The 27,288-nt window shown below is 47.3% G+C and overlaps 1 protein-coding gene across 1 annotated transcript in view; it reads left to right on the top strand.

Annotated features, from left to right (window-relative positions):
- The window catches only part of dnah2 (dynein, axonemal, heavy chain 2), a 330,858-nt gene that overhangs the window by 65,735 nt on the left and 237,835 nt on the right, over nt 1–27,288 (top strand). Inside the window, exons 13-17 of the mRNA XM_072591365.1 lie at nt 5,151–5,333; nt 7,529–7,743; nt 16,766–16,912; nt 25,570–25,726; nt 26,701–26,940. Of these exons, the coding sequence (XP_072447466.1) occupies nt 5,151–5,333; nt 7,529–7,743; nt 16,766–16,912; nt 25,570–25,726; nt 26,701–26,940 (942 nt within the window). The remainder of the gene's footprint in view (nt 1–5,150; nt 5,334–7,528; nt 7,744–16,765; nt 16,913–25,569; nt 25,727–26,700; nt 26,941–27,288) is intronic.

Here is a 27,288-nt window from a genome sequence, read left to right as displayed (position 1 = left end):
CACACACCCCCACCATTCACACACCCCCCCACCATTCACCCACACCCCCACCATTCACCCACACCCCCACCATTCACCCACATCCCCACCATTCACACACCCCCCCACCATTCACAGACATCCCCACCATTCACACACCCCCCCACCATTCACCCACACCCCCACCATTCACACACCCCCACCATTCACACACACCCCCACCATTCACACACACCCCCACCATTCACATACACCCCCACCATTCACCCACACCCCCACCATTCACACACACCCCCACCATTCACACACACCCCCACCATTCACACACACCCCCACCATTCACACACCCCCCACCATTCACACACACCCCCACCATTCACCCACACCCCCACCATTCACCCACACCCCCACCATTCACCCACACCCCCACCATTCACCCACCCCCCCACCATTCACCCACACCCCCACCATTCACACACCCCCCCACCATTCACCCACACCCCCACCATTCACACACCCCCCCACCATTCACACACATCCCCACCATTCACACACCCCCCCACCATTCACCCACACCCCCACCATTCACACACCCCCACCATTCACACACACCCCCACCATTCACAAACACCCCCACCATTCACCCACCCCCCCACCATTCACACACCCCCCCACCATTCACCCACCCCCCCACCATTCACACCCCCCCACCATTCACCCACACCAGCACCATTCACACACCCCCCCACCGTTCACCCACCCCCCCACCATTCACACACACCACCACCATTCACCCACACCCCCCACCATTCACCCACACCAGCACCATTCACACACCCCCCCACCGTTCACCCACCCCCCCACCATTCACCCACACCCCCCACCATTCACCCACCCCCCCACCATTCACCCACACCCCCACCATTCACACACACCCCCACCATTCACACACACCCCCACCATTCACACACACCCCCACCATTCACACACCCCCCCACCATTCACCCACACCCCCACCATTCACACACACACCCCCACCATTCACACACCCCCACCATTCACACCGCCCCCCACCATTCACCCACACCCCCACCATTCACACACACCCCCACCATTCACACACACCCCCCACCATTCACACACACCCCCACCATTCACACACCCCCCACCATTCACACACCCCCACCATTCACACACACCCCCACCATTCACCCACATCCCCACCATTCACCCACACCCCCACCATTCACCCACACCCCCACCATTCACCCACACCCCCACCATTCACCCACACCCCCACCATTCACCCACACCCCCACCATTCACACATACCCCCACCATTCACACACATCCCCACCATTCACCCACACCCCCACCATTCACACACACCCCCACCATTCACCCACACCCCCAGCATTCACACACACCCCCCACCATTCACCCACACCCCCACCATTCACCCACCCCTCCACCATTCACCCACACCCCCACCATTCACACACCCCCCCACCATTCACCCACACCCCCACCATTCACACACCCCCCCACCATTCACACACATCCCCACCATTCACACACCCCCCCACCATTCACCCACACCCCCACCATTCACACACCCCCACCATTCACACACACCCCCACCATTCACACACACCCCCACCATTCACACACACCCCCACCATTCACCCACCCCCCCACCATTCACCCACCCCCCCACCATTCACCCACACCAGCACCATTCACACACCCCCCCACCATTCACACACATCCCCACCATTCACACCCCCCACCATTCACACACACCCCCACCATTCACTCACACCCCCACCATTCACCCACACCCCCACCATTCACACACATCCCCACCATTCACACCCCCCACCATTCACACACACCCCCACCATTCACACACCCCCCCACCATTCACCCACACCCCCACCATTCACACACACCCCCACCATTCACACACACCCTCACCATTCACACACACCCCCACCATTCACACACACCCCCACCAGTCACCCACATCACCACTGTTCACCCGTACCACCACCATTCACACACACCACCAAGACTTTTGACTTGCTCCACCACTGAAGCCCAGTGGGTATCAGTGTACCCTGGCCTTGACATGTGTGCTCTAATGTCAGGAAATGTGTGAATGCCAGATTCATCAGGTGCACCCACAAGGTAGAGCAAAACATCTCCTGATCCCAACACAATGCCATCCATGTTCTCAGGACCAATCACACCAGCAAAGGAGGAGCCATCGAAATTCCAAATCGAGCCAGGAACACTACAGGCAATTACTGACTGATCTGACCAAAGAACACACTCGTGACCTAATCACACTGATCAAGACTTTTGAACCAGTCCTTTGGAGTGCCCTATGGACTCTCATCCCACAAACATCTCATGTGGAGGATTTTTCCTGCCTTCCAATGATACACAAAGCCAACACTCCTGGGCGTCCTATTGGATCAGGTGATGGGACCCTGTGCGAGAACCTCTCTGGCTATGTCGAGGGTATCTTGAAACCATTATACGGGGATGCCTGCTTCTGTCGCGACACTACAGATTTCTTACAGTCGAATCGGGAACATTCCTCGTCACAATGGACATTTCCGCAGTCTACACCAGCATCCCCCACAATGATGGCATCGCGGCAACAGCCTCAGTACTCAACACCAACAACTGCCAATCTCCAAACACCATCCTACAACTCATCCACTTTATCCTCGATCACAACGTCTTCACCTTTGACAACCAGTTCTTCATCCAGACACATGGAACAGCCATGGGGACCAAATTTGCATCCTAATATACCAGCATCTTCATGCACAAGTTCGAACAAGACATCTTTGAGTGTGCAGGACCTGCGACCGACACCATACACCAGATACATTGACGACATTTTCTTCCTCTGGACACATGGTGAGGAGTCACTGAAGCAACTACACAGTAATATCAATCAGTTTCATCCCACCATCAGACTTACACTTCATAATCAGCCTCCTTCTTGGACACATGCATCTCAATTAAGGATGGGCACCTCAGAACTTCACTCTACTGCAAGCCCACGGATAACTTCATGATGCTGCACTTCTCTAGCTTCCACCCTAAACATATCAAAACAGCCATCCCCTACATATATACAGGATCTGTTCAGATGAGGAGGAATGTGATGGACACTTGAAGGTGCTGAAGGACTACCTCATAAGAACAGGAAACGATGTTCAATTCATCAATCGCCAGCTCTGATGTGCCACAGTGAGAAACTGTTATGACCTCCTTGGGAGACAGACACAGGATATGATCGATAGGGTACCCTTCGTTGTCCGGTACTTCCTGGGAGCAAAGAACCTACGTCATGTTCATCACAGCCTGCAGACATTATTTATGAGGATGAAGACCTCACCAAGACCTTCCTACACCTCCACTTCTCACCTTTAAACAACCACCAAACCTCAAACAGACCATTGTTCACAGCAAACTGCCCAGCCTTCAGGACAACATTGATCACAGCTCCATACAACCCTGTCATGGCAACCACTGCAAGACATGTCAGAGCATCGACATGGATACCACCATTACACATGGGGACACCACCCACCACGTGCCTGGCAGGTACTGATGTGACTCAGCCAACATTATCTATCTTATACACTGCAGGCAAGGATGCCCTGAGGCTTGGTTCATTGGCGAGACTGAGCAGATGCTCGGATGAATGGACACTGTGCAACAGGCAGGGACACAGTTCAGCGGTCAGGGACATTCGGCCTCAGATCTTTGGGTGACTGTCCTCCAAGGCAGACTTTGGGATATGCAACAACAACGCAGAGTGGTTAAGCAGAGGCTGACGGCCAAGTTTGGTACCCATGAGGATGGCCTCAACCGAGACCTTGGGTTTGTGTCACACTACAGGTGACCCCACCACATTATGTACACACAATCACACTCACACACACACAGACAATCCTACATACACATGCTATCTCTCAGGTGCACACACACTCACATAACCTCTCACAGGGATGTACTGTCACACTTGCATGCACACTCTATCAAAACCGCACACAGGCACACATACACTCTCACATGCTCTCTGTCAGACACACACACACACACACACACACACACACACACGGAATGAATTTGCATTTGCAGATACTTCCTATTTTGTTCCAAAAGCAGACAGTGTCTGTAGGCAGTGTCTACAATCTTAATCCATGTGACATTTTATAAATTTCTACTTTGGAAATAGAACCAGTCTGACTCAAGGGTGGGATACAGACAGTCTAACCTCACACCTTTAGAGTATTGTCTGAGCTGAGATGTCACCTATTTTAAAATAAAACTGAAAGTTATCTCAGCACTGTGACTTGAAAGCAGTTTTGGGATTTGCGTATTAATCAATCAAACCCTGCATCCCCATTCTCAGTGATGAAAGCCTTAACTGCAATCTTGGTTTGTTCAATCCATTGCATCATTGTATGACACTTTGACCTTTGAGTATAAATTCTGTGCCCTATGATCCTGCCCTACGAGCTGCCTGATGAAGTGCTCTGAAAGCTAGTGCTTCCAAATAAACCTGTTGGACTAGAACCTGGTGATGTGGGATTTTTAACTGTAGCCATCATATGGACCTGAGGTGCCACCAGGGCTCCACACACACACACACCTCCATGGCAACAGCTTCCAGATCTGAAAGTCACTGCTGTGATTGCTGTGCCAGTTCCAGCTACATCAGAGTGGCTGAGCACATGCCCAACCTTGCAGCTTAATGAGAATGCTGGGGGCCATTTCCCCTTCCCAATAAGGAAGATTCTACTGAACCTCTCTCCAGCCTGAACATTGATCCCTGGGAATCGATGCTTCATTCCAAGTCTTTCCACTTACTGCTGCGACCCTCAGGAATGTGGCTTTATGTGGGGATATAACGATATCTAACACAGCAAAGTGCCTTCCTGCTCCTTGATACTTACCCAAGGTGATATCGTTGTTATCAAGCATACACGTTTTCTGGGGACTGCAGGGTGGTGGCAGGGGCTGGGGAAGGATTTCATTCCCTCCTCCTGTGCAGACATAAGCTAGGGGTTTGGCCTTCTCAGCAGAACGTCTGTGCCTGACACTGACTCACTGTAACATTCAGACCGTTGTATTCCTCACAGACCATCAAGCGGACCATTGATAAGAAGACCGTGGAAGTCTACATACTGTTCAATGATGAGCTGTCGCTGGTGAACAAAGACCTGAACAGGAAGGCCATGCATCTTGCCCCACAGATGCCACGTTACGCTGGCCAGGCTCACTGGGCACGCTCTCTTCGGCGTCGCATCGATAGATCAATGGAGGCAAGTAGCACATTTCCAAAAGTCAATCAATATATCATAGCTGACTGCTCCGTTCCCAGCTCTGAATCTTAGATTGATTGTTAGCATAATTTATCAGTTGGACTCACAATTTGACTCCTTTGTGATTGCTAAACGCACATATAATTGGAGTCAAGATTAGAGTGGTGCTGGAAAAGCACAGCAGGTCAGGCAGCATTCGAGGAGCAGGAGAATTGATGTTTTGGGCAAAAAGCCCTTCATCAGGATGATAAAGGGCTTTCCTGATGAAGGGCTTTTGTCCGAAATGTCAATTCTCCTGCTCCTCTGATGCTGCCTGACCTGCTGTGCTTTTCCAGCACCACTCTAATCTTGAATCTGATCTCCAGCATGTGCAGTCCTCACTTTGGCCTAACATATAATTGGAGTCAACTTGCCAAACAAATCAGCATCATTTTCTGATGAAGTATAAATTGTTGCTGTCTTTGAACATGGGCACGTTTTGCAGCTGCCTTGGTAAGTGCAGGATGAAGAGTTTGAACAGCATGTCTCTTATATCATCGAAGCAAAGTGTGAGCAGCTAATTACATTTTAGCAGAATTCCCACCACCACCTCCTCCGCAGTCTCCCAGGCTTATGCCTCCTTGCTAAGTATCAGATGTATCCAGGAGAAAATGAGGACTGCAGATGCTGGAGTTCAGAGGTGCTGGAAAAGCAAGGCAGATCAGTCAGCATCTGAGGAGCAGGGAATTCTCAGTTATCTCTCAGACCCCGGCCCATAAGCCTCAGTCCTGACGAAGGGCTTATGTCAGCAATGTTGACTCTCCTGCTCCTTGGATGCTGCCTGACCTGCTGTGCTTTTCCAGCATCACACTCTCGAATCAGATGTATCCAGTGTACTGCAAAAAACCTTGACATCGTTGATCAGAATGCTTTCAACAGTAAGACTCTGACATGGTCCCACATAGCCTCCTATAGCAGGCCACTGACCAGTCCAAGACAGCTGTGGGCAGTAGGAGGCTTTACATTTCACATGGGCATGGGCATAGAGGGGACAAATGATGTAGAGCAGGATGATCAGCCACGGCGAATGGCAACAGGCTCAACAGGCCCAACAGGCCAAATGCTCTCCTCCTGCTCTCCATGTCCTATCACCTTGCATAGGGTATACTGCTAGAGGATAGCAGATAAGTGACATTTTTTGTGTGTCTTTATTGGGCGGTACAACATTTGACCTGTAGCATTAATATAGCAGCATCGAAAAGAGGTGCAGGAGTAGGCCATTCAGCCCATCGAGCCTGTACCACCATTCAATATGGTTATGGCTGATCATGCAATCTCAGTATCTCACTCCCGCCCTCTCTCCTTACTCCTTGATCCCTTTAGCCACAAGGGCCAATTCCAGCTCCCTCTACATCTAACAAACTGGTCCCAACAGCTTCCTGTGGGAGAGAATGCCACAGGTTCATAACTCTCTGAGTGAAGAAATTCTTCCTCATCTCCGTTATTCTTAGACTGTGACCCCATAGGTCTGGACTTCCTCAACTCAACATTGTTTCTGCATCGAGAGTGTCCAGTCCCATCAGGGGGGTCTTGTATGTTTCTGTGACTTTGATAAAGGGATGATCTCATGCCAGTGTCTAAGATGATTAATGGATTTGCGAGGGCAGATGGAAAAGGTTATTCAGAGCGGAGTTCAGAACAAGGTGTCATCACCTTCAGTTGGAGCTGGGTTGGCCAGCTTCTTCACACAAAGAATGTAGAGTGAGGCGAGGCAGGTGGGTGAATGCGGTGGAAATGGTTAATCATTTTGAGATCTTCCCAATCCAGTTTCTTCTGTTAATGACTTTTACTTCTCTGGGCTCTACATCTATTACTAACAGGCATGAGGTCGCCTGGAGTTAATTTTGGGACAGATTCAGATCATTTCGCCCAAGTCTACAAGGGCAGGCTTAGACTCTCAGGAGAAGGAGTCTGGACTGGTTAGTTACACAATTGTTTGAAAGCATCTGGCTTCATATATAATAAAACTATGCATGGAATAACAAAATTGTTATACCAGGGTGGTAATTCTGGAAAGGGCAGTGGCGGGGGGAGAGGGGGGAGGGGAGGGGCGGGGTTTGGGGTGGGGGTGGCAGTGGAGGGGGGATTGGGGGTGATGGTGGGGGTGGGGGTGGGGGAAGGGGAAGCCTTCTTAACCTCTGTCTGAAAATATATAGATCCTGACTCAAGCTACATTCCTGCCCAAAATTGGATTGGGTGAAGAGACGATGGTGGTCTACCAGACACTGCAGCAGAGCCTGGATGAATTTGTGCGCAAAGTCTTCACAGAGTGGACAGTCAATGTAGACCGGGAATGCATGAAGCGCCTGGAGAGACCTCTGATGGTCCGCAATCTCGATGACCGAGGCAAACTCAATGTAAACTTCGATATGTGAGTTCACAAACCCCCCTCGAGTCGGTGCTCGTATAATATCAGCAATAAGATTGGGATCAAGGCAATAATGGCCCATGTGCGAGCTCAGGATTGGTGAGGGCATGATGGTTCTCTCATTGCATCAGTCATTCAGAGACTGAAGATAATGATCTGGTGCTGTGGGTTCAAATCCCACCATGATAGTTGGTAAAATTTACATTTAAATAATACACCTGGAATCGAATGTGAGATGTGACTAGAATGCTGTCGTTGATTGTGGTAACAGTCCGAGGAGCAGGAGGATCAGCGTTTCTGGCATAAGCCCTTCATCAGGAATGGGCTTATGCTCGAAATGTCCACTCTCCTGCTCCTCGGATGCTGCCTGACCTGCTGTGCTTTTCCAGCACCACTCTCGCAACTCTGATCTCCGTCATCTGCAGTCCTCACCTTCTCCCTGTGGTCAAAGCCCATTTGGTTCACCAATGCCCTTTCGATGTTCACAGGTAAAGGGACGGCTGGAAAATGGGATGCCTTCAGAAATGAGATAACAAGAATCCAGAGCAAGTATATTCCTGTCAGGGTGAAAGGGAAGGCTGGTAGGTATAGGGAATGCTGGATGACTAACGAAATTGAGGGTTTGGTTCAGATAAAGAAGGAAGCATATGTCAGGTATAGACGGGATAAATCGAGTGAATCCTTAGAAGAGTATAAAGAAAGTAGGAGTATACTTAAGAGGGAAATCAGGAGGGCAAAAAGGGGACATGAGATAGCTTTGGCAAATAGAATTAAGGAGAATCCAAAGGTTTTTACAAATATATTATGGACCAAAGGGTAACTAGGGAGAGAATAGGGCCCCTCAAAGATCAGCAAGGCGGCCTTTGTGTGGACCCACAGAACATGGGGGAGATACTAAATGAATATTTTGCATCAGTATTTACTGTGGAAAAGGATATGGAAGATATAGACTGGAGGGAAATAGATGGTGACATCTTGCAAAATGTCCAGATTACAGAGGAGGAAGTGCTGGATGTCTTGAGACGGTTAAAGGTGGATAAATCCCCAGGACCTGCTCAGGTGTATCCGAGACCTCTGTGGGAAGCTAGAGAAGTGATTGCTGGGCCCCTTGCTGAGATATTTGTATCATCGATAGTCACAGGTGAGATTCCGGAAGACTGGAGGTTGGCTAACGTGGTGCCACTGTTTAAGAAGGGCGGTAAAGACAAGCTAGGGAACTATAGACCGGTGAGCCTGACCTCAGTGGTGGGCAAGTTATTGGAGGGAATCCTGAGGGAGAGGATGCACATGTATTTGGAAAGGCAAGGACTGATTCGGGATAGTCAACATGGCTTTGTGCGTGGAAAATCATGTCTCACAAACTTGATTGAGTTTTTTGAAGAAGTAACAAAGAGGATTGATGAGGGCAGAGCAGTAGATGTGATCTATATGGACTTCAGCAAGGCATTCGGCAGAGCTCCCCATGGGAGACTGGTTAGCAAGGTTAGATCTCATGGAATACAGGGAGAACTAGCCATTTGGATACAGAACTGGCTCAAAGGTAGAAGACAGAGGGTGGTGGTGGAGGGTTGTTTTTCAGACTGGAGACCTGTGACCAGTGGAGTGCCATAAGGATCGATGCTGGGCCCTCTACTTTTTGTCATTTACATAAATGATTTGAATGTGAGCATAAGAGGTACAGTTAGTAAGTTTGCAGATGACACCAAAATTGGAGGTGTAGTGGACAGCGAAGAGGGTTACCTCAGATTACAACAGGATCTGGACCAGATGGGCCAATGGGCTGAGAGGTGGCAGATGGAGTTTAATTCAGATAAATGCGAGGTGCTGCATTTTGGGAAAGTAAATCTTAGCAGGACTTATACACTTAATGGTAAGGGCCAAGGGAGTATTGCTGAACAGAGACCTTGGAGTGCAGGTTCATAGCTCCTTGAAAGTGGAGTCGCAGGTAGATAGGATAGTGAAGAAGGTGTTTGGTATGGTTTCCTTTATTGGTCAGAGTATTGAGTACAGGAGTTGGGAGGTCATGTTGCGGCTGTACAGGACATTGGTTCGGCCACTGTTGGAATATTGCATGCAATTCTGGTCTCCTTCCTATCGGAAAGATGTTGTGAAACTTGAAAGGGTTGAAAGGGTTCAGAAAAGATTTACAAGGATGTTGCCAGGGTTGGAGGATTTGAGCTACAGGGAGAGGCTGAACAGGCTGGGGCTGTTTTCCCTGGAGCGTTGGAGGCTGAGGGGTGACCTTATAGAGGTTTACTAAATTATGAGGGGCATTATTGGATAAATAGGCAAAATCTTTTCCCTGGGTGGGGGAGTCCAGAACTAGAGGGCATAGGTTTAGGTTGAGAGGGGAAAGATATAAAAGAGACCTAAGGGGCAAATGTTTCACCCAGAGGGTGGTACGTGTATGGAATGAGCTGCCAGAGGATGTGGTGGAGGCTGGTACAATTACAACATTTAAAAGGCATTTGGATGTGTATATGAATAGGAAGGGTTTGGAGGGATATGGGCCGGGTGCTGGCAGGTGGGACTAGATTGGGTTGGGATATCTGGTCGGCATGGACGGGTTGGACCGAAGGGTCTGTTTCCATGATGTACATCTCTATGACTCTATGTGATGTGAATCTGCTGCCCTCAGCTTGTCTGGCTGCTCTTTTAAGATGAGAGGAGAAACATTTTAAAAAGACAAGAGTTGCAAATCTTTTACACAGAGGGTGATTTGTGTGTGGAATGAACTTCCAGAGGAAGTGATGGATGAAGGTACTATTATAATGTTTAAAAGACACTTGCATAAGTTCATAATAGGAAAGGTTTGGAGGGATATGGGCCAGGAGCAGGCAGGTGGGGCTAGTCTAGTTTGGGATTATGGTCAGCATGAACTGGTTAGAGTGAAGGGTCTGTTTCTGTGCTATATCTATGTGACTCCAGACTCACAGCAATGTGGTTGAGTATTTACTGCCCTCCGAAATGATCCTGGCAGTTTAAAGGCTATTACAAATGGGCAATTAATGCAGGTCTTGATAGTGATATCATATTCCATAAAAGAATAAAGATAAGTAGCTGAATACCAGGATAAGTCAGTGGTGGTAATATAGGTATGTTGGGGTTGTGCCTGATATACAGTTTCATGAATAAAACCACAAAAATTACCAAGTGACAAATTACACCTACCAAATGGTGGTGACCACAGTGGTGTTAAATCTATTTCCTTTCTTCTTTTGTTTCTCTATCTTTCTTCTCCTCTCTCGTTCCCTGTTCACAGCCTGCCTTGTTGGTGTTGTTTTCCATCATTGCCATGAGGAAGGCCGGGCTGTTCCCATCATTCGTGGTGTCCACAAAACCTGTTTAATAGTGAGTCTTCCTTGGTCCCAGATCTCCTGTACCCAGTGCCTTGGTGAAATGACAGTGCTACTTCACCAACTCAGTAAGATGGTGGCAGAGGAGGATTCCTCCACTGGAGCTCGCCTACTCCATCTGTTTCTTGACTTCTTTCTCCCTTTTCTTCTCTTTAGCATTTTTTTTCTTCTTTCTCTTGGTAATGCCTTGAACAATGGTCTCAGTGTGTCCTCGGTGTGTCCCCAATGTGGGTGACTCCCAGCTCTGTATGGCAGTCTCTCAGTGACCTGGCATGGCCTCAGTGTGGCCACAGCGTGGGTGTCTCCCAGCTCTGTATGGCGGTCTCTCAGTGACCTGGCATGGCCTCAGTGTGGTCCCAGCGTGGGTGTCTCCCAGCTCTGTATGGTGGTCTCTCAGTCACCTGGCATGGCCTCAGTGTGGTCCCAGTGTGGGTGTCCCCCAGCTCTGGTGGTCTCTCAGTGACCTGGCATGGCCTCAGTGTGGTCCCAGTGTGGGTGTCTCCCAGCTCTGTATGGTGGTCTCTCAGTCACCTGGCATGGCCTCAGTGTGGTCCCAGCGTGGGTGTCTCCCAGCTCTGTATGGTGGTCTCTCAGTGACCTGGCATGGCCTCAGTGTGGCCCCAATGTGGCTATCTCCCGGCCCAGTATGGTGGTCTCTCAGTGACCTGGCATGGCCTCAGTGTGTACTCAGACACTGGGCCTCAGTGTGCCCGGCCAGTATGGTGGTCTCTCAGTGACCTGGTATGGCCTCAGTGTGTACTCAGACACTGGGCCTCATCGCGCCCGGCCCAGTATGGTGGTCTCTCAGTGACCTGGCATGGCCTCAGTGTGTACTCAGACACTGGGCCTCATCGCGCCTGGCCCTGTATGGTGGTCTCTCAGTGACCTGGCATGGCCTCAGTGTGTACTCGGACACTGGGCCTCATCGCGCCTGGCCCTGTATGGCGGTCTCTCAGTGACCTGGTATGGCCTCAGTGTGTACTCAGACACTGGGCCTCATCGCGCCTGGCCCAGTATGGCGGTCTCTCAGTGACCTGGCATGGCCTCAATGTGTACTCAGACACTGGGCCTCATCGCGCCTGGCCCTGTATGGCGGTCTCTCAGTGACCTGGCATGGCCTCAGTGTGTACTCGGACACTGGGCCTCATCGCGCCTGGCCCAGTATGGTGGTCTCTCAGTGACCTGGTATGGCCTCAGTGTGTACTCGGACACTGGGCCTCATCGCGCCTGGCCCTGTATGGCGGTCTCTCAGTGACCTGGCATGGTCTCAGTGTGTACTCGGACACTGGACCTCAGTGTGCCCGACCTGGTGTGGCGGTCTCTCAGTGACCTGGCATGGTCTCAGTGTGTACTCGGACACTGGACCTCAGTGTGCCCGACCTGGTGTGGCGGTCTCTCAGTGACCTGGCATGGTCTCAGTGTGTACTCGGACACCGGACCTCTTTGCGAACGGCCCAGTATGGTGGTCTCTCAGTGACCTGGTATGGCCTCAGTGTGGACTTGGAGATTGGGCCTCAGTGCGCCCGGCCTGGTGTGGCAGTCTCTCAGTGACCTGGCATGGCATTAGTGTGTACTCGGACACTCGGCACCATTGCGCCCAGCCCAGTATGGCCGTCTCTCACTGAACTGGCATGCACTCAGTGTGTACTCGGACACTGGACGTCAGTGCGCCCGGCCCAGTATGACGGTCTCTCAGTGACCTGGTATGGCCTCAGTGTGGACTCGGATACTGGGCCTCATCGCGCCTGGCCCTGTATGGTGGTCTCTCAGTGACCTGGTATGGCCTCAGTGTGGACTCGGATACTGGGCCTCATCGCGCCCGGCCCAGTATGGCGGTCTCTCAGTGACCTGGTATGGCCTCAGTGTGCACTCAGACACTGGGCCTCATCGCGCCCGGCCCAGTATGGCGGTCACTCAGTGACCTGGCATGGTCTTAGTGTGTACTCGGACACTGAACCTCAATGCGCCCGGCTCAGTATTGCAGTCTCTCAGTGACCTGGTATGGCCTCAGTGTGTACTCAGACACTGGACGTCAGTGCGCCCAGCCTGGTGTGGTGGTCTTTCAGTGACCTGGCGTGGTCTTAGTGTGGACTCGGATACTGGACCTCAGTGTGCCCGGCCCAGTATGGTGGTCTCTCAGTGACCTGGTATGGCCTCAGTGTGCACTCAGACACTGGGCCTCATCGCGCCCAGCCTGGTGTGGTGGTCTTTCAGTGACCTGGCATGGCCTCAGTGTGCACTCAGACACTGGACCTCAGTGTGCCCGGCCCAGTATGGTGGTCTCTCAGTGACCTGGTATGGCCTCAGTGTGGACTCGGATACTGGACCTCAGTGTGCCCGGCCCAGTATGACGGTCTCTCAGTGACCTGGCATGGCCTCAGTGTGCACTCGGATACTGGGCCTCATCGTGCCCGGCCCAGTATGACGGTCTCTCAGTGACCTGGCACGGCCTCAGTGCGGCCGTTTGGCCTTGAGATGATTCCAGATCTCGAGAGGCCCGAGGTGAAGCCAGCATGGACTGGCCCGGTGCAGACTAGAGGCATGTGCAGATAAATGACAGGGGGAGTTTAATCCAGACAAATGTGAGGTGATGCATTTTGGGAGGAGAAGTACAGGTGGAAATGATACAGTGAATGGCATTTTGATATGCAGAGGGATCTGGGTGTGCCGGTCCACAGATCACTGAAGGTGGCAGCACAGGTAGATATGATATTAAAAAGGCCTATGGCATGCTTGCCTTGAATGGAAGGAGCGTTGAAGATAAAGATAGACCAATTATGTTGCAGCTTTATAGAACTTTAATAAGGCCTCACTTAGAATATTGTGTACAGTTCTGGTCACCACACTACCAGAAGGATGTGGATGCTTTGGAGTGTGTACAGGAGAGATTTACCAGAAGGTTGCCTTGTATGAGGGATTTTATCGATGAAGAAAGGTTGGATAGATTAGATTCCCTACAGTGTGGAAACAGGCCCTTCGGCCCAACAAGTCTGCACTGACCCTCCGAAGAGTAACTCACTCTCCTCTGACTAATGCACCTAACACTATGGACAATTTAGCATGGCCAATTCACCTGACCTGAACATCTTTGGATTGTGGGAGGAAACCCACACAGACACTGGGAGAACGTGCAAACTCCATACAGACAGTCACCCAAGGCTAGAATCGAACCTGGGACCCTGGCCCTGTGAGGTAGCAGTGCTATCCACTGAGACACCATGCTCAGCCACCTCGATTATTTCACTGGAATGCAGGAGGTTGAGGGCTAACCTGATAGAAGTTTATAAGGTTGTGAATGGCATGGATAGGGTAGGAAATATGAGGCTTTTTCCCAGATTGGAGGTGTCAATTACTAAAGAACACAGGTTCAAGATGCGGGGGTGGGGGAAAGTGGAGTGAGGCAAGTTTTCTCACACAGAGGGTGGTAAGTGTCTGGAATGTGCTGCCAGAGGAGGTGGTGGAAGCAGACACAATAGCAGCATTCAAGACTCACCTGGATGAGCACGTGAATAGGAAGGCAAGATGTGGGTGAGCCGGTGGTGGACTGGGGTGGACCAAGTTAAAAATCACACAATGCCAAGTTATAGTCCAACCAGTTTATTTGGAAGCACTAGCTTTCAGAGCGCTGCTCCTTCATCAGATAGCTTCATTAGACAGACTTCTAAACAAACCTGTTGGACTGTAACCTGGTGTTGTGTGTGCCAGCCCATTGAAATGGTTTTGTCTGTTTTAGTTTATTAAATCACATTTAGAAAGTAGTCCTAGCAATGCAGACTTTTTCCAAGCATTCAGTTTTTTCACATGAATTGAGACAAACCTTCCATCTCTGCATTTGCTCAATGATACAAAATTGTTCAATTTTAAAACTATGAATAGGAAGGGAATAGACAGATACGGATCCTGTAAGTGAAGCCAGTTTTAGTACAAAGGGCAAAATGTGTTGGTGCAGGCTTGGAGGGCCGAAGAGCCTGTTCCTGTGCTGTATTATTCATAATTCTTTGTTCTACTTGGACTGGGTTGGAAAACAGTTATTCTGAACTTTTTATTTCTTTATTGTTCTCATGTGTTCCTATGATCTGCAATGCTGGATGCTTTATTTCTTTATTGTTCTCATTTGTTTTTCCCTAAGAATTTGAACTGAAGAATCTGTACCTAGGAACTTTTGTACCTAAGATGGTGCCATAATTGGCAACTTATAAACTTTTCACTGTACTCATTTGAGTACGTGTGACAATAGAGCGAATTCTAAAGGCTTCAATCTTTTTTGTATCATTGAGCAAATGCAGAGATGGAAGGCGTGTTTCAATTCATGCGGAAAAACTGAATGCTTGGAAAAAATCTGTTTTGCTAGAACTACTTTCTAAATGTGATTTAATAAGCTAAAACAAACAAACCATTTCAATGGGCTGGCGCACACACGTTTCACAGCAGCATACAGTTATGTTGTGCATTCAACCTAGCAAAGCTTTCCAAAGCATTTCGTGCAGCAACAGCTCTCTCCAGACAGAATGAACTGCCTCTAAACCCATTGTTTTGGTCACACAGTTGTTCAGATTGGCCACATTATCCAACTGTTATAAACCAGATAGCCAAGTGGTGAAGGATGGAGCTGGTGGCAATCTTTACATAGTTTTATAAACATTTATTTACAGAGTCCATGTGCCTTCTAATCTAGCAACCAGAATTTCAGTCTGTTCCTCGGTGTGTTTTGTTAAAATCAACCAGTTTGGATACGTTATGACATACCTCCATGGCCGTCAGATCCTGAGGTGGGAATTGAACATGGACCTTGCTGTCCATTGGTAGGGACACCGCACTGCATTGCCACACATTTTGGATCGTTCCTTTTTGGAGGTGCAGAAGTGAATCCCCAGTTAATGCCCACCATTTGTATATGCAACTGAATACAAATGACACCATTTTCTGTACCTCTTGAAACTTATTCCCCCACCTTGAAGGTTCTCAGTGCTGGATGTCTCATGTATTAATCCAAATTTATCTATTATTCATTCATGGGATGTGGGCACCGCTCATTAGACCAACATTCATTGTCCATCCCTAATTGCCCAGAGGGCAGTTAAGAGTCAACCACATTACTGTGGGTCTGGAATCCATGTCGGCCAGACAGAGGAAGAATGGCAGATTTCCTTCCCTGAAGGACATTCATGAACCAGATGGGTTCTTGCAATTATTTACGGTACTTAGCTGATTGCCATGACACTAGCTTTTTTTAAGCTAGAGTTTTTTTCAGTTCAGATGTCATTGTCTGCCATGATGGAACTGTGATAAAGAAATTGCAGATGCAGGAATCCCAGGTGGATAAGCAGGAGGCTGGTAGAACACAGCAAGCCAGGCAGCCTCAGGAGGTGGAGAAGTCATCGTTAAGGGTTACACCCAAAACATTGACTTCTCCACCTCCTGATGCTGCCTGGCTTGCTGTATACTTCCAGTGTCCTGCTTATCTACCTATGATGGAACCTACAACATTAGCCCCTAGGGTTCTCGATTACTCATCCAGTGGCATTACCACTTCACCCTCACCTTCTCAAATATCTATGTGCCATTTCTCAAAAGTAACTGTGCCACTTGTCCCAGCACTGGGAGATCAAGGGCATGGTTGAAGAAGGGGTTGTGCCAACTGTGTGTCTACTTTGTCCCATTCCTTGCAGGTACCTGCTGGAGTTGTTTGATGAAATCCATTACTGGGAACGTTTGAACTTTGAGATCCCCCACTATGTTATAGAGACCTACCAGCGAAGGGAGGACCTCAGGATGCTACGAGAGCGTGTTCTGCTGGTTGTTCGTGATTACAACAGGTCAGTGCAGGTTGTTGAAGTGTGAAGCTGAGGTTGCAATAATTCACAATGACTCTTCTGAATATATCCTGTCTTGCCACTATCCTTTGAATTCACCACACCATACTGCTACTGTTTGTTCTGCAAATGTTTAAAATCCATTTAGATTCCTCATGCAACTTACAGGATTCACAGGGAAGAACGGTTACATAGATGGGGGTAGTGAGTGGAGTTGTGCTCAAAGATTATCTGTAGTTTTATTGAATGTGCAACTGGCTCAAGGAAGTGGTCATAATTCCAGTGTTCTTCAGTGAATCCCAGTAATATCCAGGAATTTTCTGCAATCACTGCCTCTGTGATCATCAGAATCAATAGAATGGAGAAAAAGAAGCTGGAATGGAACTGTATTTGGAACTGGAATCAGATTTTGAGGAAGAGTAGTCAAGTTAACTGTTGAGGTTAGTGTGTTTGGAATGGATACTGGTGCTCAGCTTATCCCGAACGAATGGACAAAGTTATAAATCACATAACACCAGGTTATAAACCAACAGGTTTATTCCGAAGCACTAGCTTTTGGAGCGCTGCTCCTTCATCCGGTAACTGTGGAGCAGGATCATAAAACACAGACTTTATAGCAAACGCTTACAGTGCCATGAAACTGAAATGATATACAGTCATAGAGTCATAGAGATCAGACGGAATCAGACCATTCAGCCCAACTTGTCCATGCCGACCAGATATCCCAACCCAATCTAGTCCCATTTGCCAGCACCCGGCCCATATCCCTCCAAACCCTTCCTATTCATATACCCACCCAGGTGCCTTTTAAATGTTGTAATTGTACCAGCCTCCACCTCTGGTAGCTCATTCCATACACGTACCACCCTCTGAGTGAAAAAGTTGCCCCTTAGGTCTCTTTTATATCTCCCGACGCTCCAGGGAAAACAGCCCCAGCCTGTTCAGCCTCTCCCTGTAGCTCAAACTCTCCAACCCTGGCAACATCCTTGTAAATCTTTTCTGAACCCTTTCAAGTTTCACAACATCTTTCCGATAGGAAGGAGACCAGAATTGCATGAAAAATTCCAACAGTGGCCTAACCAATGTCCTGTACAGCCGCAACATGACCTCCCAACTCCTGTACTCAATACTCTGACCAATAAAGGAAAGCATACCAAACACCTTCTTCACTATCCTATTTACCCGCAACTCCACTTTCAAGGAGCTATGAGCCTGCCCTCCAAGGTCTTTTTGATTAGATTAGATTACGTACAGTATGGAAACAGGCCCTTCGGCCCAACAAGTCCACACCGACCCTCCGAAGAGCAACCAACCCAGACCCATTCCCTTACCTTTACTCCTTCACCTAACACTACGGGCAATTTAGCATGACCAATTCACCTAATCTGCACATCTTTGTGATTGTGGGAGGAAACCAGAGAACCCGGAGGAAACCCACGCAGTCACGGGGAGAATGTGCAAACTCCACACAGACAGTGGCCTGAGGCGGGAATTGAACCCGGGTCTCTGGCGCTGTGAGGCAGATACGGTGCCACCGTATCATCTCTTTGTTCAGCAGCACTCCCTAGGACCTTACCATTAAGTGTAAAAGCCCTGCTAAGATTTGCTTTCCCAAAATGCAACACCTCGCATTTATCTGAATTAAACTCCATCTGCCACTCCTCAGCCCATTGGCCCATCTGGTCCAGGTCCTATTGTAATCTGAGGTAACCCTCTTCGCTGTCCACTACACCTCCAATTTTGGTGTCATCTGCAAACTTACTAACTGTGCCTCTTATGCTCGCATCCGATTCATTTATGTAAATGATGAAAAGTAGCGGACTCAGCACCGATCCTTGTGGCATTCCACTGGTCACAGGCCTCCAGTCGAAAAACAACCCTCCACCACCACCCTCTGTCTTCTACCTTTGAGCCAGTTCTGTATCCAAATGGCTAGTTCTCCTAGTATTCTGTGAGATCTAACCTTGCTAATCGTTCTCCCATGGGGAACCTTGTTGAACGCCTTGCTGAAGTCCATATAGATCACATCTACTGCTCTGCCCTCATCAATCATCTTTGTTACTTCTTCAAAAAACTCAATCAAGTTTGTGAGACATGATTTCCCACGCACAAAGCCACTTGACTATCCCGAATCAGTCCTTGCCTTTCCAAATACATGTACATCCTGTCCCTCAGGATTCCCTCCAACAACTTGCCCACCACTGAGGTCAGGCTCACTGGTCTATAGTTCCCTGCCTTGACCTTACCACCTTTCTTAAACAGTGGCACCATGTTTGCCAACCTCCAGTCTTCTGGCACCTCACCTGTGACTATCGATGAAAATATATCTCAGCAAGAGGCCCAGCAATCACTTCTCTCGCTTCCCACAGAGTTCTAGGGTACACCTGATCAGGTCCTGGGGTTTATCCACTTTTACGTGTTTCAAGATATCCAGCACTTCCTCCTCTGTAATCTGGACATTTTGCAAGATGTCACCATCTATTTCCCTACAGTCTATATCTTCCATATCCTTTTCCACAGTAAATACTGATGCAAAATATTCATTTAGTATCTCCCCCATTTTCTGCGGCTCCACACAAAGGCCGCCTTGCTGATCTTTGAGGGGCCCTATTGTCTCCCTAGTTACCCTTTTGTCCTTAATATACTTATAAAACCCTTTGGATTCTCCTTAATTCTATTTGCCAAAGCTATCTCCTGTCCCCTTTTTGCCCTCCTGATTTCTCTCTTAAGTATACTCCTACTTCCTTTATACTCTAAGGATTCTCTCGATCTATCCTGTCTATACCTGACATATGCTTCCTTCTTTTTCTTAACCAAACCCTCAATTTCTTTAGTCATCCAGCATTCCCTATACCTACCAGCCTTCCCTTTCACCCTGACAGGAATATACTTTATTTGGACTCTTGTTATATCATTTCTGAAGGCTTCCCACTTTCCAGCCATCCCTTTACCTGCAAATATCTGCCCCCAGTCAGCTTTTGAAAGTTCTTGCCTAATACCGTCAAAATTGGCCTTTCTCCAATTCAGAACTTCAACCTTTTGATCTGGTCTATCCTTTTCCATCACTATTTTAAAACTAACAGAATTATGGTCGCTGGCCCCAAAGTGCTCCCCCACTGACACCTCAGTCACCTGCCCTGCCTTATTACCGGAGAGTAAGTCAAGGTTTGCACCTTCTCTAGTAGGTACATCCACATACTGAATCAGAAACTTTTTTTGTACATACTTAACAAATTCCTCTCCATCTAAACCCTTACACTATGGCAGTCCCAGTCTATGTTTGGAAAGTTAAAATCCCCTACCATAACCACCCTATTATTCTTACAGATAACTGAGATCTCCTTACACGTTTGTTTCTCAATTTCCCTCTGACTATTAGGGATCTATAATACGATCCCAATAAGGTGATCATCCCTTTCTTATTTCTCAGTTCCACCCAAATAACTTCCCTGGATGTATTTGCGGGAATATCCTCCCTAAGTACAGCTGTAATGCTATCCTTTGTCAAAAACGACACTCCCCGTTCTCTCTTGCCTTCCTTTCTATCCTTCCTGTAGCATTTTTATCCTGGAACATTAAGCTGCCAGTCCTGCCCATCCCTGAGCCATGTTTTTGTAATTGCTATGATATCCCCAGTCCCATGTTCCTAACCATGCCCTGAGTTCATCTGCCTTCCCTGTTTGGCCTCTTCCATTGAAATAAATGCAGTTTAATTTTTCAGTCCTACCTTGTTCTCTGCTTTGTCCCTACCTGCCCTGACTGTTTGACTCACCTTTGTCCTCAACTGTACCAGTCTCAGATTGGTCTCTTTCCTCACTATCTCCCTGGGCCCCACCCCCCCCCCCCCCCACCTTACTAATTTAAATCCTCCTGAGCAGCTCGAGCAAATTTCCCTGCCAGTATATTAGCCCCCTTCCAATTTCGGTGCAAACCATCCTTCTTGTACAGGTCACTCCTACCCCTAAACAGCTTCCAATGATCCAAAAATGTGAATCCTTCTCCCATACACCAGCTCCTCAGCCATGCATTCATCTGCTCTATCCTCCTATTCCTGCCCTCACTAGCTCGTAGCATTGGGAATAATCCAGATATTACTACTCTCGAGGACCTCCTTTTTAAATTCCTGCTTAACTCTCTGTAATCTCTCTTCAGACTCTCAACCGTTTCCCTTCGTATGTCGTTGGTTCCAATGTGTATAATGACCTCCTGCTGGGTCCTCTCCCCCTTGAGAACGTTCTGCACCCTCTCTGAGACATCCTTGATCCTGGCACCAGGGAAACAACACACCATTCTGATTTTTTGCTGCTGGCCGCAGAAACATCTGTCTGTATCTCGGACTAGAGAGTCCCCTAACACAACTGATTACTTGGAACCCGACGTACCTCTCATTACATTTATGTTGAACAAATCTAGATTGTTGTTAAGTCTTTCATCTTTGAGAATGGGTTGCAGGTTTTGGTTCATTAATATGTAATCCCAGAACTGCTTTTCAGTCACATTCTTGAGATAACTTAAGGTTTTATAAAAGATTGGTAACATCTCAGCTCAGACAATGCACTAAAGGTATGAGGTTAGAGTCTGTCTGTCTGTATCTCAATCTTGAGTCAGACTGGTTCTATACACACACACACGCTCACACTCACGGAGATCCTCTGTTATACACATGGTCTCTCTCATACACATTCACCCCCCACACTCACACCCATGCACACAGCCTCTCACAGGCTTATACTCCATCACACTCACACATACACACTTTACCAAGCATGCACACATGCAAACACACACTCTCTCATGTGCACTCACACTTGTACACATACACTCACATGCACATACACACACACACACACACACACACTCTCTCTCTCTCTCATGCATGCACACACATATAAGTCTATTGGCTGAATTTGCATTAGCAGAATTATATTTGCAAATGCATTCTATTTTGCTCAAAAAGTGCACAATTTGCAGGCAGTCAATCCATGTAATATTTTATAAATTCCACTTTGGATATAGAACCAGTCTGACTCAAGATTGGGATACAGACAGACTCTAACCTCACACCTTTAATGCACTGTCTGAGCTGAGATGTCACCAATTTTTTATAAAACCTTAAATTATCTCACAAAGGTGACTTAATAAAGCAGTTCTGGGATTTACATATTAATGAACCGAAAGCTGCAACCCATTCTAAAAGATGAAAGACTGAATATCAATCTCGGTTTGTTGCATTTCAGCTGCATAAGACTGTAATCTTTTGCTGTAAATTCTATGCTTTATGGTCCTGCTCCACAACTACCTGATGAAGGAGTCGCACTCCGAGAGCTAGTGCTTCCACTTGAACCTGTTGGACTCTAACCTGGTGTTGTGTGATGTTTAGCTTTATCCACCCCAGTACAACACCAGCTCCTCCACATTCCAGAAATGGAAGCAGTGTAGTGAGTGAACAGAAGGGAATGGAAGAGTTAGAGACAGCTGGAGTGAAAGCAAGAGAAGTTAGGTAGTGGGGAGCAGGATTGATGGATTTTTACCAATTCCCAACAACAGCAGGCAACCCAGTGTAATTATGGATGTACCAGAAAAAGATTCAGGGAAAGAGACAAAAGTAGAAAAGTGCAGGAACTTGCCGCTCCAAAATGATAGTAAAATGAAGAGTATGTAGGTTAGTTTGATCTTAGAGTAGGATAAAAGGTCAGCACAACATCGAGGGCCGAAGAGCCTGGAATGTGCTGTGCTGTTTTATGTTCTGTGTTCTAAAATGGCTGCCCAGTTACTGAATATTTGTGTCATCAAAGTGCCAGTTCCTGAGCATCAACTATTTGTTTGCTTCAATCGCTGTCAAATTTAAGACGATTCATACCATCCATTTTCCCATAATCCACTGAGCAAACTAAGCTTGTGTTCAGTGACTATGCACTTAACCCAATGGGTATACTAGGTGAATTTTGCTGTTGAGAATGGGAGATCTGTTCAATCTTTACATTTGCCATAGAAGGAAGATATTATCTCTGTTATGTAATAGAGACATGGCTGGATGGGCAAGCATTAATTATCCATCTCTACTTGCCCTTGAAAAACTAGTGGTGAATTGCCTTCTAGAACCATAGCAGTCAGTTTGCTGTAGGTAGACCCACCATGCCAGGGAGTGGGTGCCAGGGTTTTGCTGTAGGTAGACCCACAATGCCAGGGAGTGAGTGCCAGGGTTTTGCTGTAGGTAGACCCACAATGCCAGGGAGTGAGTGCCAGGGTTTTGTGTAGGTAGACCCACAATGCCAGGGAGTGAGTGCCAGGGCTTTGCTGTAGGTAGACCCACCATGCCAGGGAGTGGGTGCCAGGGTTTTGCTGTAGGTAGACCCTCAATGCCAGGGAGTGAGAGCCAAAGTTTTGCTGTAGGTAGACCCACAATGCCAGGGAGTGAGTGCCAGGGTTTTGCTCTAGGTAGATCCATAATGCCAGGGTGTGAGTGCTGGGTTTTACTGTCGGTAGACCCACAATGCTAGGGAGTGAGTGCCAGGATTTTAATCTAACAAGATTTGTATCCAAGGTTCACCAGACTGACTCTTAGGATGGAAGAATTGCCCTACGAGGTGTGGAGAGGTTGAGGAAATACTGGACTTTTAGAGGAATGAGAGGTAATCTCATTGAAGCAAACAGAATTCCTTCAGGTTCGACAGGGTAGATTCAGGAAGAGCTCTACTTCCTGTCTGGGAGTGGGGGCTTGAAATCCAGGCCAGGGCACATGGTCAAGGAGTAAGAGTTTGATAATTTAGGATTACAATGAGAAGGAATTTCTGCTCTAAGAGGATGTTGAATGTTTGAAACTTGCTACTCCCAGGGAGTTGTGGAAGCTCCATTGAGTATGTTCAAGACAAAGGTCACACGATATTAAAGATGGTGTGGAAACTTGGTGTTGAGGTAGAAGATCAGCCATCATCTAGTTGAATAGTGGAGCAAACGTGTTGGGTGTCACTAATGTGATTGTAGATTTTGGAAGAAGTGACAAAGAGGATTGATGAAGGCATAGTACTGGACATTGTCTATGGACTTCAGTAAGGCATCCTCATGGTAGACTGCTTCACAAGGTTAGATCACGTGGAATATAGGAAGATTTAGCCATTTGGATATAAAATTGGTTCGAAGGTAGGAGACAAAAGGTGGTAGTTGAGAGTTGCTTTTCAGGCTGGAGGCTTGTGACCAAGGATTGGTGCTGGGTCCATTGCATTTTGTCATTTATGTAAATGTTTTGGATGTAAATATGAGAGGTATGGTTTGTAAGTTTGGAGATGATACTAAAATTGGAGGTGTCAATGACAGTAAAGAAGGTTATCTCAGAGTACAACGTGATCTTAATCAGATGGGCCGAGGAGTGGCAGATGGACGTTAATTTAGACAAATGTGAGGTGCTGTATTTTGTGAAAGACAAATCAGGGCTGGACTTAATGGCAAGGTCCTAGGCAGTGTTGCTGAACAAAGAGAAATTGAGGTGCAGGTAGGTAGTACCTTGCAAGCGGAGTCACAGATAGACAGAGTAGTGTAGAAGGCATTTGATACGCTTGCCTTTATTGGTCAGTGCATTGAGCATAGGTGTTGGGAGGTCATGTTGTGGCTATCCAGGACATTGGTTAGGCCACTTTTAGAATACTGCGTGCAATTCTGGTCTCCCTGCAAAAGGAAGGATGTTGTGAAACTGGAAAGAGTTCAGAAAAGATTTACAAGAATGTTGCGAGGGTTGGAAGGCTTGAGCTAAACGGAGAGGCTGAATCGGCTGGGGCTGTTTTCCCTGGAGCGTCAGAGGCAGAGGGGTGACCTTATAGAGGTTTATAAAATCATGAGGGGCATGGGTAGAATGAATAGTAAAGGTCTTTTCCCAGGGTAGGGGAATCCTAGAGGACATAGGTTTAAGATGAGAGGGGAAAGATTTAAAAGGAATCTAAGGGGCAACTTTTTCACACAGAGGGTGGTGCGTGTGTGGAATGAGTTGCGAGTGGAAGTGGTGGAGGCTGGTACAATTACAACATTTAAAGCCATCTGGATGGGTATATGAATAAGAAGGGTTTAGAGGGATATGGGCCAAGTGCTGGCAAATGGGACTAGATTGGGTTGGGATATCTGGTCAGCATGGATGAGTTGGACTGAACGGTCTGTTTCCGTGCTATACATCTCTATGACTCTGTTCCTCTAAATGGCTCATTCCTGCTCCTACTTTATTTGTCTATCACATCCTCCTTTTAGGCCACTCATAGAGGACTTACTAGTCAATATTTCTTAAAATTCTTTTTGTTTTTCGTGGGCTTCGCTGGAAAGGCTAGCCCTTATTGCCTGTCCTTAATTGATCTTGGACTGAGTGGTCTGTTTGGCCATTTCAGAGTGTAGTTAAGAATTGTTGTGGGTTTGGAGTCACATCAGGGCCATACTGAGTAACCAGAACTCCAAAAGATATTATCGTGCCTTGAAACATTAGTTATCTTTCTCACTCCACAGAGTCTGCCAGACCTGCTTAATTTTCCAGCATTTGCTGTTTTTATTATGAAAAAACAGTTATCAGTTTAGAAGGTGCTTATAATATCTGACTGTGTAAATAAGTACAAACATGTGAAGAATTTGGCTCAAGTTCTATTCACAGCAGCTTTCTGGAGTATAACAGTCTGTTGTAATTGTAGAATCCTTGATGAGTTGACGAAAGAGCAGCGGAATCTCTTCCGAGACAGAATCAAATTCCTGGACAAGAAAATTACTCCAGGCCTGATGAAGCTTCAGTGGACGGCCAGAACACTGTCCAGTTACTTCATTGATGATTGCCGGATGCATGCTAGACAGGTAATGGATCATTCCTGTGGAGCATTCACTCAACTCGCATTAGCGGGGAACTACAGATCGCTTTCATTTCCAGCATGCATCATCCCACTTCATGAGGAGTAAAGGAGACCCCCCTCAAAATATATTCCGAAAGTAGCTTAGATTTACCTTGTTCTTATTTTAAAGGTAAATGTGAGGTGTTGTGTTTCAGATGCAATTCGATTGGTTAAATAACTTGAGTTTACGCAAAACAATTTATTTAAACACGAAAGTTAAAACACAACAAAAGAAAGAGGAATTTGGAATAACTTAACTCTACTGGAAAACTTAACAGAATAATAGATACAATAGCTATGACTAATTAACTGTTCTAATATAGTAATATCCCATAAACACACCCTTGGCAAAAGACAAATTCAGGAAACAGATTGTCTCACGTGCAATCCTATCAGCAAGAAAGAGATACATGCAGTAGCTCCAGAGAGAGGGAGAGAGATCTTTTCCTTCCACAGTCTCAGTTCACACCCACTAACTAACTAAAGCAAAACCGGCAAAATCCTAGGTCTGTCTGTGTCTCCACCCACTCAGGCTGCTTTTACTGTTCCAATTTTTAAAAAACACCCAAGGCTTCACAAGTTGTTTATCTTCTCATACACTGCTTTTCGCCTGTCCCCCAATCTGTCTCTAAAAATAAAACAGGACAAAACACACCCCTTAAAGGCACAACATTGTCACTGGAGTCTGACTGTTGGAGTGGGCTGGTGGGTCTTGGCGACTGTGTTAGTATTTTACAGGTGGTTCACAGGGAGGATGTCAGTATCTACAAGGAATCCCAGGAGGTGTTTCAGTATTTAGAGGGGATCTCCGGGGGGGTGCGTCAATATTTTCGGGGTGTTCCCAAGGGAATATATATATATATATCGATTAATAGTCACAAAATTTCATTAATTTGAGAGATCTGTCTGTTCATTGAAGTGGTCTTCATTCCCAAACAGCTGCAGCTGACAATTGATGAGTATAAAGCGTCCAGTCAGGCAATAAAACAATACGCCTATCAGATGAGCGAAATGCTGCTGGTGCATATTGACAGTAGGCGCACGTACAGTGACAAGGAGTTTCGAGAAGCACAGCAGGCACATCAAGAAAACATCCAGACAAAACTACTAAAACTACACAAGGAGATTGTAACAATCATGCGTCAGACATATCTGGTCTTTAAGAGTGACGGATCTGAGGTGAGTTTGATGTGTTTTGATGTGGATATGTACTATCGAGACATCACAATCCTTTTATTTTTTTTCTTCTCTCATTACTAGCCTGGGTTACAAAATTCCTACATCTCGGAGATCATTGCTGCTATCCCACTCACAAATATCATCACCCATCCTTCAAGATTGGAAGGTTAACCTCCTTTTGTGAAGGGAGAATACTGTAGGTGCTGGAAATCTAAAATGTCAAAAAGTGTTGGAAATACTCAACAGATCAGGCAGCATCAGCACAAAAAGAAAAGCAAAAGTGAACATTTTGGGTCAATGACCTCTCATCAGAACTGAGAAATGGTGGCAATGGTTTTGGGGAAGAGG

Source organism: Chiloscyllium punctatum, chromosome 21 (assembly GCF_047496795.1).
Source record: "Chiloscyllium punctatum isolate Juve2018m chromosome 21, sChiPun1.3, whole genome shotgun sequence".
NCBI lineage: Eukaryota > Metazoa > Chordata > Chondrichthyes > Orectolobiformes > Hemiscylliidae > Chiloscyllium > Chiloscyllium punctatum.
Note: the sequence above shows the minus strand (reverse complement) of the source record. Positions and strands in the feature narration are given on the sequence as shown.